The sequence below is a fragment of the Pagrus major genome, chromosome 9 (genome assembly GCF_040436345.1).
Source record: "Pagrus major chromosome 9, Pma_NU_1.0".
Classification (NCBI taxonomy): Eukaryota; Metazoa; Chordata; class Actinopteri; order Spariformes; family Sparidae; genus Pagrus; species Pagrus major.
The window spans coordinates 30,013,986-30,036,451 of record NC_133223.1 but is presented as its reverse complement, the minus strand read 5'-3'; the positions used below and the strand labels follow the sequence as shown (position 1 = coordinate 30,036,451).

At 42.3% G+C, this 22,466-nt stretch overlaps 1 protein-coding gene across 1 annotated transcript in view; it reads left to right on the top strand.

Moving 5' to 3' along the window:
- Window positions 1-22,466, top strand: part of tns1b (tensin 1b) — a 158,429-nt gene that overhangs the window by 50,555 nt on the left and 85,408 nt on the right. The window contains 1 exon segment of the mRNA XM_073473289.1: window positions 1,073-1,110. Coding sequence (XP_073329390.1) covers window positions 1,073-1,110 — 38 coding nt within the window.

Sequence of the window (22,466 nt, the reverse complement as noted above, 5' to 3'; positions counted from 1 at the left end):
ACGTTATTGAAGGTTTAGGTCCTGTAAAGTGCTCCTGACTCCATTAGGCTGATGTGTTTTCAGTCTGCTTTAGTACAGACTGAAATATCTCAGTATATGTTATAGGTTGTCATGATTTGGTACAGATATCTGAGGTCCCCAGATGACTCGCAATGAGTTTTGTATTTTCCCTCTATCTCCATACATACTATAGAATAATGGCACAATATTTGGTTTAGACATAGAGAATGTGTCCTAACGACTTTGCTGATCCCCTAAATTTTCTTTGGTCTTGAGTTAAACTTCAAAACAACGAGGCTATTACCATGAAACTTGGTTTTTATCAGTTTTTGCCTCACATAATAACCTTGATCGACTGTTTTGCCATTTAGCAACATCCTAAGGTCAACATCTTTACTTGAAGACATTCCCACCAGCCTCAGCATGATATTTTAATTTGCTAATTAGCGAATGTTAGCGTGCTAAAAAGCTCAACTAAGATGTTCCACATATGGCATGGAGAAAGACAAAATATCTTGAATTGTTCATTGGACTGAAAGTTGTTTAGTCTGGAAAACGATGCTCTGTGAGAGAGACGTAATGGCTTTATTATGTGCAGTTGAGTTTTGTCGATATCGTGTTGATAAGCATCTCTCTTGAACATCTGTGCAGCTGCGTGAGGCTCTGGTGTGGTGAACAAAGAGAGGTGAAGCAGTTTATATAGAAAGACCAACACGTTATTACTGATTTTATTTGATATGTGATGTGTTTAACGTAAAGCTTAAAGACGTTGGATCTTTCAAAGTGTATCAGAGTCTTTCAGAACAGTGAATTAAGTCTTTGATAGTGAGCACAAAGCTAACACTGGGCAGCATTAGGCCGCTAACAGCAGCTGATATTTGACTTTGACCACAGAACAAACACTGTGTGGAATCTGAATGAACCTCTTTTGCTTTTTTTCATACCTCCTTGACAAAATGTCGTGATTCATGCCGGACCACAGTGTTTGGATTTCTCCACGATGTTTTGGGAGATTTTTACGAAGTGTGAAGTTAATTTAGTTTTCTCTTTTTTTTTCTTCTGTTTTCTCCAGTGTGCCGGATAGCCTGCCACAAGAAATGTGAAGTCAAGGTAAGAGTTAAATCATCTCTTGTAGTTGCAGGTTTTCTGATGGTTCTGTGCGTCAGATGTTGCTTTCCACATCAGAACAAACACGAGAAAGGCTCCTAAACAATCTAAACTAAGCTTATCAGGAGGAAATATAATGCTGTAGGTGGAGTCAGCTCCTCCTCTGTATGTGTGTGTGTGTGTGACTGTATATACATGCAGATGTTGGAGTGGGTGGAGTTTGGGTCGTTTATGTTCTGCAAAAAAAAAAAAAAAAGAAATCTTAAGAATGTCTAAACAAGTGCTCTATGTACCAGAATGTGTTTATGTTGGATAAACTCTCGCGTCTTGCAGATCTCGCCCCGTGTCTAAAAATAAAAGACCTCTGGATGGAGCCATCGCTTGATTCATCTTGTTTTGGAAAGTCAAAAGAGCACGTAGAAGAAAAAAATGGGAGGGAAAACAGATGAAGTTCCTGCAGGGTTGTTAGAGGAGAAGCTTGTGTGTTTTGTGTGTAAAGGTACATTTTTACTGGAGGATTTGCACACTGAAGCACGTAAACACACACATACATGTAGTACGCATGCACACCTATGTATATACACACACCCCTTCATCTGGAATCCATTATTGAAATGGGTGCTGCTTGCCAGCTTTGCCCAATCCCTCTTTTACTCTCAGGAAATGCCAGGGGTGCAGGGCAGGCAGGCCGTGTTAAGTATGAGGTGGGGGCTTTGGCCAGCTATGCAGGACCGGCCTCTGGCGGAAAGTTATCAAATGAAATGTCTGAAGTGATAAGACCAGCCCAGCATCCTCATTTGTCTTTGCATCACAATATTTCAACTTTCGCCTGTAAACTTGGAAGGTTTATTGAACCGGCTTGCCAAAATAAGATATTTAGACTTAGACTTTTGCCTACAAAAAACAGAGAATGAGTGATATTTTGTTTATAGTGTACAAAGCAGAGAAAAATAAAGATACAGTATGTCCACAGTTAAAAACTGATATCTTTCTCGAAACATTGTCCCTGTCACTAATGAACAGAAGATGCTATCAGAACCAAACAGAGGTAGCAAAAGTCCACAAAGTCTTTCCTCCAGTAGAAGTTCAGATACTTGTGTAAAAAAAAACTGTACTGTTTCAAGTACTGATTCAACAATTTAAATCAAAGAGTACAGGCTCTGAAATGTACTCAGAGTATCAGAGTAAAAAGTCTCCCTCTGAAGGACATTTGTGGTCAAAGCTAACTGAAGCTCACGTCATATTAATAAAATTCAAAGACTATTAAAGTTAAAGGTAGAATCAGTAGGATTTGTCCCAGCTGTTCCTGAATGCACCACAAAGATAGTTGATTGTTGAGTCTCATTCCCAGGACGTCAAATAGCCACATTTTGGGTTGGTAAAGCGTCCCGAGCAGCAACAAAGTGAGAAAAAAGAAAATCCAGGCAGAGGGCTGCAGGGTCTCTGCAGAGACACTAACACTGTCTGTCTTGTTATGTCGTTTTGTCTCGCTACGTCTGGGGTTGAAATAAATCTTGTGATGTTGAGAAGGCGGTGTGCAATGACACAAAATAAAAATAATCCATAATTCCTCTCAAATGCGTTCAAACTAAAGTAACGAGCCTGTTTTGAAAATGTGAGGAGGAGAAAGTTCAGATATTTGTGTTCAGATGTAGAGAGGAGAAGTCAAAAGTACTACAGCTGTTTGTTAGGTTTCTGAATGAGCGAGCTCCACAAAGTTGACATGAAGTATGAAATCAGAGATCTGTTCACCCTGTGAATCTGCTGTTATCTGTAAAGCACAGTTACGAAAGATATTCCAGTCTGAGATTTTGCCACAGGTTGGTACCCGTCTGTGTGAATGTGTGTCACCACGTGTAGAAGTTGCGGGTAACTGATTTATTGCAGGAAGACCTCCATATGACTCCTGTGTCCAAAAAGGCTTACTGAGAATAAAGATGCAGTCATAACATAATGTGCCAAATGTCTTTTGTCCTTTGTTCACAACAGCCCACTCGATTTTTTTTAACACTGCTGCACTGAAGAACAAAGTGTGATGTATGACTGCGACCGTTCTTGTTGATAACATTTGAATTTCAGGAAGTCAGAGGTCAGATTCGCGGGTGGAGACGTTAAAGGAGCCCAGAACACACTCCCAACGTCTATATATACAAAACTGAAAACTTTCCATCTCCAAAAATCACAGCAGCATTTCCTTTTCTAAACATTTCAACTAAAAATGTCGTAGCTTTGGCAGGAAGCAATTTGCTGACAAGCCTGAGATGAAAAACAAGGGAGTGACCACGACAGGGTCAAGCCCGATCGCTATCTGCGCTCAGCCAGGCCCGCGAGAGTGTCGGGTACATTTTTTATGACTTCTTTATTTTACAAAAAGACAAACAAATAAAGCTCTTTTCTCTGTCCTGTCAGTCATCTGTGATCTTACATGTGAGGAATCTAAACTCTTAGCTGGGACAGTTATTACAAGCACACACTACAGTTGTAAATCTCTGTCTCCTGATAAGACTAATACGTGGACCATATTTAACCTGGCGACTGCAAACAAATGGTCAGACCGAACCCCTCACCCTCATGTTTGCTCACACCTGGCTGTGAAAAATGCTTTAAATCTTGTCAGTAAGATTTCACTCCTGGGTGACGACAGGAAGGAGCCACAGAAAGTGAGACAGGAGCGATTTCAGGGTCGATTTTTTCCAAATCCTTGCACATTTGCACTGAATACCCGACCTGAATCCCTCACGTCTTCTTCTTTTGCTCAAACTTAACCACTGTATAAAGTGGGAGTTTCCCACTGTACTGCTGTAACCTTTCCTTTAAGCTGTAAGAGCTTAAAGGAAAGGTTAAACCTTAGACTGCTTAAAAGCTCACGGTCTGTTCACGCTAATTTCAATCGCAGACATAATATAGCCGAAGCTCCCACCCACCGTTCAATAGCTCAGGTCTTCGGCACGCTCTTCCTGTTTTGTGCAGTTGAAACACTTCTCCTCTGTGCTGGAAATGAAATTCAGCAAATTTCCCTTTAAGTCTGACATACAGTATAAACATACAGTAAAAATAATACGCTTCTCAGTTGTGGTCTGTGGTCTCAGTTGTTTATGGCAGCAACACTAACTCTTCAACCGTTTCTTTGAATCATGCTTTTAGGAGGGTCTGCCCTTTAACTGTATGAAATATGGACGGAGCTTCTGGGTCTAAAAAGTGAAGCCAATGTGGACGTTTGTTTGGCCAGCAGGGGGGCGACTCCCTCAGATTGTATGTAAGCTTATGAGAAAATGACCCTACTTCTCACCTGATTTCTCACCTCAGTAAACAGTTTCATTATGAGATTATGGTCTCAACCGCTTGTTACAAGACTCCTTCAACACAGCATGAAGTCGCTACCAAGGTGTGACCTTGATTTCTCAATCAGATCCTCCACAGATCCACACTCTCGTCCAAATACGGTCACTTCTCGCTCCAAAGAACCAAGATGGGAACGATAATGCCAAACTCGAGGCTTACAAACCAGTGGGTGACGTCACGATGGGTTTACACGTCTGTCCACCCATACTTTGTTGTTTTATTGATTTAAAAAGTGTAATTGAACACAAACAGCTCCTGTGATACTTCTGATTGAGTTTGCTGATCTGATCGGATTTTGGAAATTCACTGGTGTTGCTGTGGACTTGTCCCAGTTCAGGACATGTGGATGCTAGAGCCTGACTGATACTGTTTTGAAATGCCAGTACTGATATTTGAAAAAATTTTAAAAACCTAACAACAACAAAGCAGTGGGGGCGTGGCTTCAGTGCTCTGGCTTTGTGGCTGTGCATGTGATCTCATGGGGAAGCAGACGTAAACAAAAAGGAGATTAGAGTGGTGCAACAAGTTGCTGTAGAAAAAAACAAAATCATGAGGTGGAACCAGTCTGGATGAGTGTGGAGACGCGGTCAACTCAGGTTTTCTATTCTTCAGCGAGAACTGGGGATGAGATTTTAAGTTTCTGTCAACAGAAGCATGCTAGCAGGCGTTAGCCTCAAGGGCTAGAAGGTCTGCCTAAACTACAGTTTTTAACTAAACTAAACAGTAAACATTCAGTGAAGCAGCATGAAGTGTGGGAAAGCCTGAACATTCATTAATTTTGAATATTTACAGTCACCAATGACTAACCTATCTTTAATTTATTGGCACCCTTCTGGATGTACGTACTGCAGTTTGTTGTTACCTATTAGCCGACACCTTTACTGTATTTATTATGTCTGATAAGGTCAAACCAGCTCAAACATCAGCCCCACTGATGCTCCTCTCAGGCTCTAATGGGTTGGTAGCACTTAAAGTCAGGAATAAGCTGAGGTGCTGAGTCCAACCTATTGGATTTCACTGGTCCGTCGTTGCCTGTCGAGTGTGTTTTGAGAAGGAAACTACCGTGTTCGACCGTTAATGAGGAAGGAGGTCTGAGAAAGCAGCGCTCTCACTCGCTGGAGCTTCACGCTCCGCTCTGAAATGATGAAGCATTTGTTTTCATTTTTCCAGCTCCTGAATTTCTCAGAATGCATGTTTGTCAAAGTCCCGGAGAAATAATCACGTGTTTCTTTGTGGTGGCTGCTCTCCACTGTGTGTTTCTGTTATTTCAGATCGGTTGTTTGTGACCCCTTTAGTTCCTGTCATTGAGAACAACATGCTTCAGACGGAGATCTGTTGCTTGCAGCTTGATGATGGATACATCCTCGTTTTGCTCTTCATGTTTGCCAAGTGAAAAGCTGCAAATTGCTCCTTTGTATGTTGTAACATCTGACTGACATTGGCTCTGAGAATAGACTTTAATGAAGAATGAGTATTTAAAAGGATAATGAATAACTTTGTTGTCTAGTTGTGGATCCTCCTGAACATTTGTGATCGATTACATAACCCGTCTTCTTACCTTGAAGTTTCTGGATAAACATGCAGGCATTCTGGCGCGGTGTGCCTGTCGGTGGCAACCGCTCCCCGACATTTTTAACATTTCTCAGCGATCATCTGGAGATTAAAAGTCCTCGGCGTGGCTGAGAATAAGAAGGACCATCCATCTCTTATTATTTATTGCCTCCAAGTCTTTGACACATCCAAACACCTGATTCCACACATGCGAGGATTGTTTTGAGAGGGAACATCAGGTCTGCAGCTGGCCTTCTCTTCACCTGTGGAGCCACAGCTTTGATTTATAAGTGTGGAAGGTTGTAGTAGCTGTCTGGTCAACAGGAGCCCGGTACAGTCAGACTTTAAAGAGACCACGCTTCAACTGTGAGACTCAGGTTAAAGTCCAAATGACAGAAAGCGTACTGTACCTTCAGTTTAGGTTCCCATCAGCACCAAAAGTGCTTCTCTGCTCTCTTTCTTTTATTTTTGATTAATTTGGTGATTATTTTTGAATTATTTGGTCAATTTGGTCACTCTATAACACCAACTGTTGTCTAGAACACAAACCATAATGTCAGAAAATAGGAAATGCCCATTTTAATCTCTAAGGGCCCAAGAGGATGTCTTAAAATTCCTGGTTTTGTATGATCAACAGTCCAAAACCTAAAGTTAGTCCACTGGGAATGACAGTCTGTTGTTCCACAAGGCTGAAATATATCGACAACTATTAGATGGATTGCCATGAAGTCATCATTTTATTGGTGCTTCTCTGACTTTTCTTCTTGTACCACCATGAGGTTGACATTTGTGGTTCTGAGTGAAATATCTACACAATTATTGGATGCATTGCAAAGCGCAATGTTATGACAAAGGATTATGTGGCAAATGTATGCATACCGTAGGGCAGCTGCAGTACGTGCTAAGAGGAAAAAGCATGTGATTTTGAATGCGTGCCTTGTCAGTGTGAGCCTGTTAGCATGCTGCCATTAGCACTGTGACAGTGCAGCCTCACACAGCTGTTAGCATGGCTGTAGACTCGTGGACTAACGGATAACTCAAAGAATAATTTCAGCGCTTTAAACTTTGGTTAACTTGTAGTTCCTGTGACTTAATTTACAGTTTAATTTCACAGTATTTGACCCAAGAAGTCTTTTTGTCCTCAAACTCCATTTTGTCTCGTTTCCTTCAGCAGCAGCTGTCAAGATCATTTGGCATGATTAACCTCATCCTCTGTTCCAATGACTTCCTTTTAGATACCACTCGTCCCCAGAGGGCTGATTTATCACACTGGCATTAATTGGTAGCTTCGGAAGCTGTGTCACCGCCGCAGAGATCCAGCCAAGCTTTTTCTCAAGATCACACAGACTTTAGTGAAAGACCAGGCGTAAGGGATTTCAGTTTTTTGCTTACAGTAGAGTCCTGTTTTAACTTTTTCTCTTCAGTGCTCATGCAACTCCTCTCAGACTAAATTCAGTTTCTGTTTATTTCTCAGTCTCTTCGTAATTAAATTTTAGGGACTTTAATCTAATCACAGGGCTAACTCCCTGATAGAGTGAGATAAACAGGCCATTAATAGAAAGCCGCAGCACATTGTTCTTTGACAGTGAGTACAGAAGGCATTACATAACCCCAAGTGGCGCTTCAAAGATGTCAGCATGGTATTGAATCCCAGTAACATTAACAACTTCCTTCCTCCTCCGTGCGGCGGCGACGACTCTGCACGCAGTGAGAAATGGGAGTTACAGTAGGAAGGGGAGCAGTAAGGAGGGAGGCGGGGGGGAACTCCTTGTAAGAAAACATCCAAGAAGCCGTGTCGAAGTCATACCGCTGTGACAGAGTGAGGGCAGGAACCAGTGAGGGCGAACATGGAATGGATGAGGCGGGGTGATAATCCAAATGCTCCCTTGGGTCTGTGCCACGGTATCTGTGTGCACTGTATTTTCAAGTCTGATCAAATGGAGAGCCAGCCAACAGCTCTGAAGCTAATTGAATTAGCGGTCACAGGACAGAACTCATGCTCGCTGCGCCGCCCTCCTCCCTATGACAGCGAGCGTTTTGCGGGAACACGACAACAACAGGAGCACGTGACGAATCACACGGCCACTAATTCGAGTTAGAAATCATGTTTCTGATTTTGGTTTCATAAAGACTTTCAATTAGTTTAAGTAGAGTATGAATATGTGCAGCCAAATGAGATGTTGAAGGTAATGCAGTCCTGTGAGGACAGTTCGACGACTTAAGAGCTGCATTAACTGATTTTTTTTGGTCCTTTGGTGGCAGCGTGACAAGCTGCAAACCACACGTTAGCAAACAGTTTGTCTTGGTGTCGTTTCTGGCCACCTGGGGGTTGATTAGAACAGTGCCACTGAACCAAAACAGTAAAGTTATGGGCAGTGTTGCCAACTTGGCCATTTTCTCACTAGATTTAGTGACTTTTCGACCCTCTTAACGCCTTTCTGAAAAGCGACTTGTGACAAATCAGGGCCGGGCGATGTATCGATGTTGTTGTCTTTTCCTGGTTTTAAGGCAGAATGTTCTGATAACTGCCTTCAACAGAGCAGTCATTATATCCACGTTACTGAAGATTATTTATCAAAAATCTAGTTTACCAACTAGTTTACCTAGTTTAAATCTAGTACCAATGTTGGTTTATTATTGATATTGTGGTATTAGGTCAAAAATATCTTGATACTTGATGTTGTCACCCAGTCCGAGGGCGCTTTTGAGGAGATTTCCAAATATCAACTTTTCGTGATAGAACAATATTGTGATATTATTTTAAAGGGGCTCTGTGTATTAATCACATTTTTATTGGCCACATGTGAGCGGATTGTAGCACGACATGAAAACTGAGATCTTCTACGTGTCTCTCAGTCGTCCGTACAAACCTCTGGATGATTTTGACGAGTGCCTCGTCTCAGTGCCGCTCTCTGCTCATGCTTACAGAGAGTAGCAACAGTAGCTAACCTTAGTTTAGAAATGGAGTCAGCTGACATAAACAACACAGTTCCACAGAGGCCCTTTAAGGCCATATGGGACCATCAGTCTGACCATCAGGGAAAAGAGAAATATATTCACATTATAACCCCGGCTGCTGCAGGAGGGGGAGTTTTGTTGTGGTGAGTTCATATGGTTATGGTTGTTCTCTGTATTGGAGTTTCTAAACATGCTAATAGTTTACTTGAGCTTCTCTCTCACTCTTTCTCTCCATAGCTTGTAAATATGCAAATACTTGATGCTTGATCTTCTCCCTTCCATTGTAGATTTTTGGATCTTGTGCTGGCTACTTTTATTGTGTTGGCGAGGCTGTAGAACAAAACACTGAGCAGATCAATGCTAAAAATGCTGTGTAGAGTAAAGAGGAGCGATGGAGTTGATTGATAATTCTCTGCAGACTTGTCGACACATGCACCCTCAAACATGCTGTTGTCCTCAAATATGACGTTGATAATGATGTCTTACATACTGATCTGTTGGGCTTCATGAAAAACAAAAACAACCGTCCATCAGCGCTCCTCGTTCCAGTCCATGAGTGAATGTATTACACAGGGAACAGTGGCTCATTGCCATGTATTTAGTAACTGCATGGTAGCGACATGTGCATAGATACAGCAGAGAAAACAAACAGGAACGCCCAACCTTTAACATGATGGAGTAATCAAGAGCTGCTGGAAAGAATGTCAACAACGGGCCAAGTGCATGCAGGAGACAGCGGTGGAAGGAATAAGTGAGGGGAAGGACTTCCTCGAGCGTACAGATGCATAAATTACACGCGATTTAATTTCATTGCCCAACAAAACTTTTTTTTTAAAGGCTTCATTTTTCTGTGCTGAGCATGCAGCCTCCTTTTTCCGGCATCACTAAGCTTCTCTGACCACCACAACAGCTGCTGCTGCTGGAGGACACATCCTCTTTACATGCTGAAGGAGCTCGGAGACTCTTTCATTCATGTTCCCCACCCGTGTATATATCCTGGCAGACTTTTGAATCTAAGTGACAGCTTTTCCATCTCATGCCTGCTTCCACTGTGTCTCAGCCCCTGCTGTCTAATCATGACCATCCAGGAGAAAAATCCATGTTAAATCTGGTCTGTCCGCTGTTTGGGCGTTGGTGAAACGTTCCACCGGGCGCTGGGGGACAGCGATGTAGTCAGTCATGGGAAAGCCTGAGTCAGACTCATGAAACTGGACCTCACCCAGACAGCTCCCTCTCTCTATGACCCTCTCCTTCTTTCTGCCTTATTCTCCATTTAACTTTTAGTTTAACAGCTCCTCTGTCGGCTTTTTCTTCTTCTGTGCTTGTCTCTTTCTTCCCCTCTCATGCAGTAAAATCTGCATTGATCTGTTCCTCTGTTCAGCTTTACTTATCACATAACATTTCTGGAAGAGCCACCGTGTTTTTCATGACAACCCAGTGATAGGTGTGTTTGTCCGGTCACATACAGGAAGGATTCATGTTGATATCTGAGTGAAAGAGAGAATGAGTTATTGATATAAAGGGTTATTTCACAGCTGGAAAGATGGTGTTCTCATATAACTGGGCTGTCTATGCCATAGAAAGACACAAATCATTTTGAAATAGTTGCTACCTGACCAGAAAAAACAGAGAGAAAAGTTTTGTGGTGCTCCCTTTTGCTCTAAAAGTTAGAAAACCCACAACAACCAGAATGCACAAGGCCACATGGACCAGAAAGGTTTAATGCTGCGTTCCAGTCAAAGTCAAGATCAGACTTTTGTTATTGTAAATTTCTAACTCTTGACCTTCAAGTCTGGGTGCTTGTAACATGGAGGGACGTTCAACATCGTTTATTTAGATATACTTCCCACGCTGTGATGATACTAAGATAGCTGCTGCAGTCAGGTTGATAAACAGGAGTGAAGATGAATCCACCTTTTAATCCCAAAAGTTAAAAAGTTGATCTCTGAGCTCTCCTCCCGGCAGTAAATGGCTCCGGATCAGAACAGAAACTGATGTGTCTGTTTATTCCTCAGGCCTGGCTCAGCTTCCAACATAACCGTCTGCAGAAGTTTTATGTTTTGTTTTGATAGGGAGCAGCGGAAATTACATGTTGTACATTTGAAGGATTAGTTGATTGTTGAGTCTCATTTCCAACTCGTCAAATAACTGATGCTTTTGGATGGTAGTTTGGGCTGGCCACCAGCGTTTGACGAGTTGGGAATGAGACTCAACAATCTTCTAATCCTGTCTTTTTCAGACTAATACGAATAATCCTTGGCCTCACTAGAACAAAATCAAAAACGTGGCATGGCCTCAAACACAGGCTGATAACTTTCCCACGCTTTACAGTCCCGAACATACAAACATGTAACTCTTGGTTTGTGTAATTGCATTGCAGAGTATACTATCTCATACCCACATGGACAAACACAGACAGCAACAAAACAAGGGGGTTTCCCAGCTCCCCTCAGATCAGCCTGGTCCCTACATTAAAGGTGTGCATCATAAACAAGCGTGTTGTTGTGTTACTGTAAACCATATGTCTCCTCTCTGGCAGCCCTCCCTTCCTTCCTGGCTCCTTGTCATTAATAGCGAATTAAATAACGCTTACTGAGCCGACATCTGGCGAACAGCTAAAGGTGTTACTTTCGGAGCGACCTTCCATGTAATTACTTCCGAGAAACATCAAAGACGGCGGCCATTCTTTCCATGTTGCGGCATCATACTTAATGTGCCACAAATTTGTACCCAGCATTCTTCAGTAATGTCCCTTTTGTTGGCTACTGGATAATAGCTGGTGAGGGTGTGGAGACGAATTTAAAATGCCAGAACGCTTACTTTAAGACTACCTCCAGGTGAGATTAAAGCCAGGCTTTGTAAGCTGCTAATCAATATCTTTATTGGCAGTTTTACTGATTTGATTCAGCGTCTCTTTCAGCAGTGGAAGCTTGAAGTATCACAGGACAAACTTTAGGTTTTTTTTGAATGTTTGATGACTTTTTCTTTGTACACAAAAAACTTATTACTCTCGAGTTTTGTTCACAGATTCATGGATGGTGATTTGCTTGTTGACCAATAAACAATTACCAGTTTAAAAGGCATCCACATGTGGGTGAGCTCATGTGCCTTTTGAGCCAATTTCTGAGTCCTTCAGTTAGTTATTTCTCAGCAGGAATACACAAAAACTTGGATGGATGATGGATCTCAGCCCAGAATGGACCACATAAACTTTTGGTCCAAATTCACGTAAAATGACAGATCCAGGTTTTTTTTTTCTTCCACTTTCTTTAAGATTAAGCAGTTATAGGTGGTTTAACATTTAGAGTGATACAGGGCTGTCGAGTTTGGTATTGGATTAGGCTTGATATTCAATCAAGGGGACTGTTGGGCTTTGGTGGAGGTATGTGCTTTACTGTCATTAAGTTCAAGTCATCAAGTGACTGACTGGAGTTTGAACTTGACAGTACCATCACCAGAAAAGGGCCCTGTACAAAGCTAGTAAAGATCTCAAATCAGGAGCAAATTTGTTTGCAACTTCTATAAAAAGCTTGATGTAGCTTAATAGATTTCATGAATGTAGTCATTTATACAGAACAGCTGTTTTAAATGTCAGAAAATGAGGCATTTTATCTTTATTCATGTCAGCAGACAAATTATTTTTGCAAGAAGGATCAATACAAATTTAAAGCTGCGACAAAAGATTATTTTCATTGCCAAATAATTTGTCCGTCACTTTCCGATTGATTCATTAGTTATTTTGTTCCATAAAAGGATAAAAAAATTATGATTAGTGTTCAACAAAGCCTAAACCTAAAACCAAGAAGGAGCAGAATACAGAATCAGGCTGATCTGATTATATATCATTAATATATAACAGTACAAAGTAAGTACTACAATATATAGGAGAGGGTAATACACTCCACTAATAAATTTAATTTAAATCGTATCCTGGTGTGCGCTGGAATATTGATTTTCTTTTTAACTGCTGTGATTTGCTCTGTACTGGCTGCACCAAGAGGAGAAGCACTGCTGTGAACAGGTATCTTCCTCTGCTGTCATAGAGGAGGAAAGAAACCAGAAAACATTCACACTTAAGACACTGGAATCAGAATAGTTGTAGTAGTTAGTAGTTAAAAGATAGTTGATAACGCAACTCTATACAAATTTAAAAGGGAAACTTTCTTGCAGGTCAACAAACAAGGACAGAAGTCAGTGATCAGCAGTTTCTTGGACTTCCTTACTGTTACTGTTACTGTACTCTGCAGTGCTGTGCATGTTTCCAGCCCCTAATCTTAAATTCACATGCACATCTCGTCATATCAGCCTATCAGGACACAGTCTGTGGATTTATTGGCGTTGTGAGTCGAAAGACAGACCGAGCTGCTGACTGATAAGTATGTATCTCCACGCTGCTGTTGACACTGTTTGACTTTGGAGTTTGCCGTGAAGTCAATGGATTCATTCATGGTTGCCGTCTGTCTCTCTGCAGCTGTAGAGGGAGTGTGTGAGTATAAGTGTGTGTGTGTGTGTGAGAGAGAGAGAGAGAAAGTCAGGGGTGGACGAGAGAGAGAGAGGGGGGGGCGACTCATATTTAACCTGTAACTTGAGAAGCTGATAACAAGGAGAGAATGAAGAATGAGCTCGTGAGGACGGAGTGTGTGTTGGTGTGTGTGTGTGTGAAAGAGAAAGAGAAAGACAGTGAGACAGAGAAAGAAAAGAGCCTTTTTGCTTTTTGTTTCACCAATCTCACGTCCTGTCTCCCTCCCCTCCTCCCTCCTGATCTCCCTGGGAAATTCACTTCAATATTTTTTCCCCTTTCCTCGTTACTCGTGTGTCTCCCCCGTTTGGGAGGGAGGGTGAAAACGGTCTGAAACAAGAGGGGAGGAGAAAAGAGAGGGAAACAGCTATAGCTCTGTAGCCAGACTTTGCCTTGCTTATTCAGCGCTGAGTGCTGCACTGCGCCGTTTCCAGTTGTGGGGATGTTGAGATTTGCCTTTGGCTGCACTTCTTCCCCACACATAAAGACTCTTTAGACATTTTTATGCTCATTTTCTTGGAGGAGGAGGAGTGAGAGAGGGAGAGACCAGCCAGACCTATTAGCCCGGAGCCTGAAACACACACACCAACTCTCTCTCTCTCTCTCTCTCTCGCTCTCTCTCTCGCTCTCTCTGTGACACACACACACACTTGTACACTCCTCCAGCTCCGCGCTGCACCAAGGTAACAGTGAGTGGATTTTTTAGCTTTAGCCATCTGGACGGAGCGCAGAGGAAAAGCCTCTCTGCTGCACAGAGAGGGGGGAAAAGGGAAAGGACGATGCAGCACTAAAAAAAAAACAAAAAACCACAAGGCGGACAGAGAAAAACCCAAAGAGTGAAAGAGAGAGAACGACACACACACACACTGAGACAGGATGGCCACCGCAGTGTTTCAGGTAAGGAGTGTGTGTGAAGGCTGGCTTGTCCCAAGTGTTGGCTGTGCACAGCAAAACCGTCCGCATTATGGATCGGCTTTTATTTGGAGGGAGGTAGAGAAAAGCTTAGATATTGTCAGATGTGTGTTTTCTCAGGCTTGTATGTAACCTGGCGTAGGTGTGGTGCCAGTGTTGGTTCATGTTTGCAGGTTTTAACTGTATGTGAGCGATTCTGTTCTGCTCTTGCATCTGCATTCATACAGTAGATGTACAGTTTGTGTGTGCATTTTTGTTATGGATAGGTGCACTCTGACTCCTGTATGTCCACTTTGGCTCGCATGGATGACAGGAATGTGTGGAAAGGAGCGTGTCAGAGCGATGGATTGGATATTTGTGATTGTTGGATTAGTGCAGAGTTTGTGTACATGAAGCGCTGCTTGTTTCTGGAGTGCTAATGTCTGTGTGTGGTCTCCTCGGCTTACCATGTTTTGTGGCTGGTGGCCCATGGTCACGGCTGGAATGACAGTGGTGGCGTATGTCTCCTCTTGTTTTCAGTCTTCTCTTCTCAGCACATTTTGAAGAAGGGACATTTGTGTTAAAAAGTGCTTCGCCATCCTTCGATAATGTCTTGTATTTCTCATGTGAACCAGGACTGTGTGTGTGTTAGCTTTCTCCCACTGATGTCAGTGTTGGTGTGTCTTGCAGCCGCAGTGTTTCACAATAGGACCTTGCAAAAAGTTGTTGCACAGAGATCATCGCCCCAGGCGTGAGAAAACCCAACAGCACTTTGGGAATTTTTGGCACGTAGACTGAGTTACAACTGCCTCCAATTTGCTGCAAATTGAGGAGAAAAAGAATAAGTGCATAGTGTGAAAACATAGAGAGTATTCTTTAACAGATTAGCAAAGCAGCACTGTACGCTCACAGCTGTGATTATCCCTGTTAACCCTGTCCGTGTGGGTGTCTGGATTCTTATTGGATTTATTTTTTTTAGCAGGATGTGGAGCTGCCAGGACCACATTATGCCCTGTTTACTCCTTCAAATATGGCTCTAATGAACGCATTAATGTACTGTAGTTCAATTCTGCTGTTAGGTCTCATTCGTTATGTACGGTATGAACCCTGTCACCTCACAGTGTGAATAGACTATACTGTACATGGGAACTTCATTAGATGAGCTCAGACGCCAACCAGCTCTCCTCTTGTGGAGCTGGTTTGTGGTAATTTGATTAAAGACGTTATTCAGGATTATACCCCGTGTGAGCAGGGTTAGGGTTACTTATTAAGGATGTTTTTTTGGTTGTCACTTTGACGAGGGGCCAAAGTGTTTGTGTAAAGTGTGTGTCAATGAAATGACAAACCTGTATCAGTGGATTGATTGGTGGTTCATGGCCACTTGAGGGCAGCACAACAAGCTGTAATCACAACATTGAAGAACAGTTAACAGTTATTTTTTGTTTCCAATCAATCATCGAGGTTGAGGATAGATTGCAAGCGACTCCTAAAATGACATATAGCACCTTTCCCAAAACAACATGACCAGCTACAACCGTACCAGACCTTTGTCACACGGTCGCAGTTTGGTTTGGTTTAGGCAGGAAAAGCACTTGGTAAGGTTTAGGAAAAGATCGTGGTTTGGGTAAGAATAACTGTGTACGTTCACTTTTTCAACAGCTGTCTGCAGATTCTGTGTATGAGAGTAATGAGAATGAGTCGTGACCGTAAAGTTGTGGGTCTTAAAATCAAAACAATCAGCTTAAAGATGCTAAAACACCATCGATACAGCTGAGGTGAACTGCAGAGTCGATTTCATTCATCGCTACGAGTGACCTTTTTCACGTCACATTGTCCTTTGATCCGTTGTTAAAATATGACATTTTGATTTGAACACATTAAATGCTGTGTGATAATGCAGTGATTCCTCAACTTCTTCAAGTCAAGGACCTCCAGAAAAGAAATCCATTAAGCATTAGACCCCTTGTTTGAGAGGTTTATGAAGGTCTTCATGTCAACCAAAAAAATGTAGCCAATCAAAATCGCCAGCTGTTTCTTTCCTTGTTGCTCAAACATCCAAAAAAATGTAATCAAAGTTGCTGGAGACCCCCTACCACCCACCCAAAACCCCCCTGTTGGTCCCCCCGCCCCAGTTTGAAAACCACTGCTGTATTGTGTAATAGTTGACATCAGTCTCATCGTGACTGGTAAGATGTGTGACCCACACATTCCTTGGAAGCAGCCCTTGTCCAACATAAATGTAACACAGCACTGTCCTGCCCGGACAGCCGCATTACCCACGAGTCCTGGTTGTGTGGGAATGGCGTACATCCACTGGCAGCGTGCCCGTGGCGGACTGGATTTCAGAGGAGACATTTTTCATCATTACCATCTGCCCGGCAAACAGTGCTCCAGTCAACCTCCGTCCCTCCTTTAGGCAACGCTTGATAGATGCCTGACCACAGTCACACACAACCACACATGCAGCCAGGACAGGCACACAGAGAGGTTTGGGAAGTGTGTGTGTGTGTGTGTGTGTGTGTGTGTGTGTGTCTGTGTGTGCGTGTGTGTATGTGTGTGTGTGTGCGTTCCTGGGATTAGGGATAAGGCAGTGGTCCATGACCATATAAAACCACCAGCATGAATTCTCATGCTTCTCTGCTGATGTAATCCCTTCTCGGTGTGTGTGTCTGTGTTTCAGACACAGTTTAACCTCCTGCCTTCCTATGTAATGTAAAAGAGAGTGTTTTATTGTTTTTCTCATTGATACAAAACACACTGCGACTGTGCAAAGTGCTTGTGTTTGATGGATGTTGGTCTTAAAAACTCGATATAAAACTGGAAGCTTTGTTTCACTTCACAACGCCACAGAGACCATCGTCTCTTTTCCTGTTTTCCCCTTTCATTTAGATATGGATGTACGGAGTGTGAGCACCAGTTTTAAAGATATCCATCAGTGATGCTTAATGTGTGGAAAGGGCTCGATCTGTATTGTTAGATCTTCCCTGCATTCATTTAAACAAAACAAATGTGTAGACGGTTGGTTCATTGTTTCGTACACGGCAGTAGTTATGCTAGCTCCTTGTCAGGGCTAAGTTGATTTACCCAAGGTAGCCGTCAAGACTAGCTTGGTTTGGCTCAATTACATGATGCTGGGGCTCCGTGTAATCGCCCTTCCAGCATATTTCAGTCCGTACAACCACATGTCTAGTTGTCAAGTAACCTCATGTCAGACTGTGATTATTCCCTTTTGAGATACGTCTGAAATCCAACTTCTGCTACTCTCTTCTGCGACTCTGCTACTGCTGCAGTATGGACCAGACACTTTCAGTTTCTAATTGTAGAGATAAGTATTTATATGACATGCTTAAACATTGACCCCAACAACCGTAGCTGACGTCCATAGACGAGCTGTAAAGTGACATTACACGCCAGTTGTGATGCTAGCTCCTTGTCAAGGCTAGCCTGGTTTAGACAAACTAGCATCTGCTAACACTTTCATGGTAATATACTGAACAACAGAATACTCTCTTTTATGTCTGCACAACTGTTTGGCGATGCTGGAGCTCCGTATACTTGCACTTTCCAGCAGATTTCAGTCTGTATAACCATATGTAGTTGTCTGGCAACCTCATGTCAGCCTGTGATCATAACCCGCTTTTAATCAAGACAAAGTTTTACACAGATGTCTGATGGGACAAAATTATGAAGTTATGACATTTTATATCCAAAAGATCAAAGGTCAACTTCACTTCGACACTCCGGCCATTATTCAACGCCATAGCTCAAGAAAAGCAACTTGACTGGCGCGCCAAGGCGTACAACAAGGCGGTAGTTGTGGTTTTATTTGGTGGACGTTGGCGCCGATACACGAAAATGTAATAAATGGGTTTTATTTCTATTTAAAAGTAGCATAACGACAGTAGGAGGAGAAGGCGATGGATGGATGACTGAGATAGAGAGGGAGAGATAGATAGATAGATAGATAGGTAGGTAGATAGATAGATAGATGATCAAAATGTGTGCATCCTTTGATTTTCTTGTATCCTCACAAAACGCCCTGCAGGACTGAATTGTGTGCACAGCAGTTTGTTTATACCTTTTGTCCTCTGGACTGAATGCTGGCACATGCTGTGAACCTGCAATACATTAGCAACATAAATAACCTATAGCTGTGCCAAAGCATCATGCCTTACAGTCGGGCTTTTAGTATAATTAATAGCATCCAATGAGGGCACAGTAAAAGCTTCGCATTTTTCAAGGGCGTCTCATAATGCCTCACTTATGGTAGTTACTTAGCAGGTCGTCTGGCACACATGAGAAACTGCTGTCATAGGCCCAGAGGAAGGCGTTTAAAGAGTGTATGAAGGAACATATCCGGAGACTGATGTTGCAGTTAAAACGAACACTGGACTCCTTTTTAGAATTTACTGCTTTCAGGCTGTAACTTCTCAGCACCGTCGAGACACCACAAAGCCCACCAACTTGGACCAAAACACGCCCTTTCATTCACTCAGTACTGATGTAATGTTTTTCGGTTTAATTGTTTGGTTTTTGCTACAAATCAAACTCACTCCGACCAAAATTAAGCACCGAACCAGGTTTTGTATTTCAGACTTTTTTGGGTAGAAAGTTGTGATCGCTCAAGCTCAGCTCTGAATGAAACCACTTTACCGCAATCTCTGTTTGTCCTTCGGTGGTGCCAGCACACTCAGACGAGAGCTTTCTGCAGACCCTCACAGTCTAATACCCCTTAAATAGAGAAAGTCTTTATAATGCCCCTCAAAAGAGGAACATTATACTGCAACATTTAATGACGGCTAATCTTTTAAATGACTCCATGCAATCAAGCTTGAAGCCTGGTATAATGGCTCTCATAGTCGAGGAACGTATTTAGAAAGAAGGAGAAAAAAAAACTCTCCCAGGCTTCGACGCAGCTTTATAGTTTGGCCGCTTTACATTTTTGATCGCCAGACGACATCGTTCTCCATTTGCAGAGACAACACCAAGATGGCTGCCCAAACAAACGGCTCTGCTGTCTGCGTATCACATGTTCTAGCTTTAGTAGAGGACGTCGTACCGTTGAAGACGGCCTTACTTGACCCTTGCATGGCTCCGTCTCAGGAACACAGACCTGGTTGTGCTTCAAAGCAACATGATGCTTATTGAATGTGGCTCCTCCAATGAAACTCAGCTGAAGTTTTGTTATGTTTTAAGCCGTGTGGAGAGTTTTCAGTTCACAGATCTATAGATTTATTCAGCTTTTGTTGCCCTGATGCCCTCAGATCCACAGGCTGTTGGTGAAGAGCCTTTTTCTGGTTAAATTTGTGGGTCTTTTGGAGATAAGTGCCCCTCCAACTGGTGAAACTTAACGTCACAAAGACATTAATCTTTGTTTTAGATATATGTGTATTGTATGGAACAGTATGGACACTCTTGTATCAGTTTGATACCCAAAAGTATAGGATAAAAACAAGGTTCATGGTTTGAATTTTCCAACAATTAACAGAGAAACGTTCGTGTCTGTTTTCAATTTCCGTCATAAAACCATCTAAGGGTAATTTTGCCTTGTAACTGGTTCGGAGGATGATTGGTCTGTTTTACCATCTGAGTAGTTTGGGGAAGAGTCAGTCTCTCCCTCTTCTAGAGCTGGGTATCACCACTGATTATTCAATTCAAATATCATCGTATTTCATGGCTGGACCTTGTCTGGTCAACGTGTGAAAGTGTGGTCAAGTGGTTACTGGGTCAGTAGTCGAGTTTACGATTTGATTCCCTGGTTATAAAATGCTCATGTGCAAAAATACGGCAATACATTCCTTTGTCTTCCTTGTTGTCGTGCAATAACTTAGGAATGAGTTGCAGGCAATTTGGTGAAACACCTGTAAACACTCACCGAGGACGAAAGAGGAAACACTTCGGTGTAAAGTGACGCCCCCTGGGGATGTAATAACTGTTGGCTCTGATGAATTTTGCAAAGGCAACAGCCAATGGGGGAATGCTAACACTTGACTGTCTCGACCAATGCTGTAACTTCATCACTCACTCAGTCAGCCAGGGACAAATGTGTTTGTAGTTCTGGCCCCGCTGTTGCCATCCAGTCAAAAAATTAGGAAAAGATGTCAATATTTGCTGGTCCAATTAAGCAAAAGAGACATTAGTTTGCTTTGAAATTTACATTAAATCAAATGTTGAGGAATGGAGGAAGTCACCGTTTGTCAAGACTGTGTGTCATAGCAATTCTGTTATATGGAAATATTTTGCTGTAGCTAAATTGGAAAAAGACAGAGAACTGAGGATGTTGGAGTTTAGTGGTTTTCCCCCCTGAGCTGACCTGCTCCACGACCCGGCTCCCAGTTTTGACTGTGTTCAGTGTGTTTGTTCAGGAGGCAGCAGAGAGACGAGGGTTCATGATGTCATATTTCAGGACTTCACCTCCAACACCACACTAGTCTGTTTCTATCCTGAGTCATTTTCTTTGGATTTCAGTTGTTGATTTTAATTCGTCGATGTAAATCTGATGGACTTTGACGAGCAGCCATCACTTTGAACCTCCGTGGTCACATATATTACATCACTGCACACAGCTACTTTTGAGATTTATGGCAGATTTTGAGAGAAGCAGCTCCTGGCTGTTCTCTAAACGCCTCAACTTAGAAGTTATTGGAAAACAGTGGAACAGCCACCGGGAAGGAATGGAGTGGGCGGGGGCTTTTTTTCCACCCTGTTTTTCCCCCTGCAGGTTTCCTAAACTAACAGGTTTAGACTTCCTTTCATCAGTGCGTTTGATAACATCTTTATGACTTTGATATAATAATCGTTCCTAAGCTCTTGTTCCAAAACGCCTTATACCGTCCAGTCCCATGTGTTTATCAAAAAAACTCATATACCATCTGTATTGGTATGTTTTGTCTTCAATCCTGTCCATAGATGAGTTTGAACATATTGTTTTTATGAATTATGAAATAAAATTTTTTACTGGAAAAATGGAAAATATTAAGACTTTGTATGATACATCTACTGAAACACTTGAGTTAAAAACAGCTGAAACTGCAGTTTCCATATGATTGAGCATCCATGTGAACGCTATGTGAAATATGTGCCGTGTATGTGTGTTGGTGTGTGTGTGTGTGTCTGCCAGCAGTCGACCAAGAGGGGTGGAGAGGTTATTTTCTTTTTTTTTTTCTTCTTCTTATCAAGCCTTCATGTCTCTCAGAGGAATGTTTATAGAAAGCAGACCCGTTTCCTTAGATTGGCCAGAAAGCCCTCATATTGTTGTTTGCTTTCCGTGGCTGATTGATGGGGAAGGGGGCTTGGTCTCGATCAGAAAGACAGGAAACATCGGTGCCAGGTTCCCAAATCTTTACAAGCAGCTGCGACTTGAGGACCGGCATGCTAAAAGATGAGGAGACGTTTGTCTGGAACAACATATATGATGCGTTTAGCTTCCCATGTTTTGGATGACGTGACTTTTTCTATAAATGATCATGTTCTCTGTTACCCACGTGGATTTCTACGTCGAAAGAAGACCGTGAAGATTTTAACTGCTGTGTAAATGCTGCAAATCAAAATGTAATGGTCCAGCTTGTTTATGACCTGCTAATGGCAGTGTTGATTTTTGCCTTTCAGGACATATTATTAATATTTATTATAGTAATATTTGTGCTGGAAAGGCCGGTGCAGCAGTGATTAATGCCTGCAGGAGTCTAGTTATGCAGATCTGAGAGCGTATCAATATTCTTTCAGTCGATTTCAAGCTCATATTTGACGTCAAAACTCCTGAGTGACAAAACAATACGGTGCAAAGAGAGAATCTCACAAATAATTCTTACATAATCTCTTTTCTAACATTTCCCATATATGACTTGATGCGTGCACGAGGAAAACCATTTTGTAAGGAGTTGAAAGAAGATTATATAGGAGGCAGAGGAGAGACTTTGGCGGGATTAAATGTGAAACCCAAACCTGCTCATCCATCTGTCATTAGATACAGTAAAGTGTGTGGGTGTGAGGGTGGGTTATTGTGGTTGTAAGATCCTTGCATGTTAACATAACGCTGTGATATTCCTCCCTTCGAGGGGCTTTTTTTTCCCTCCTGAAGTTAGCAGCTCATCTTGTC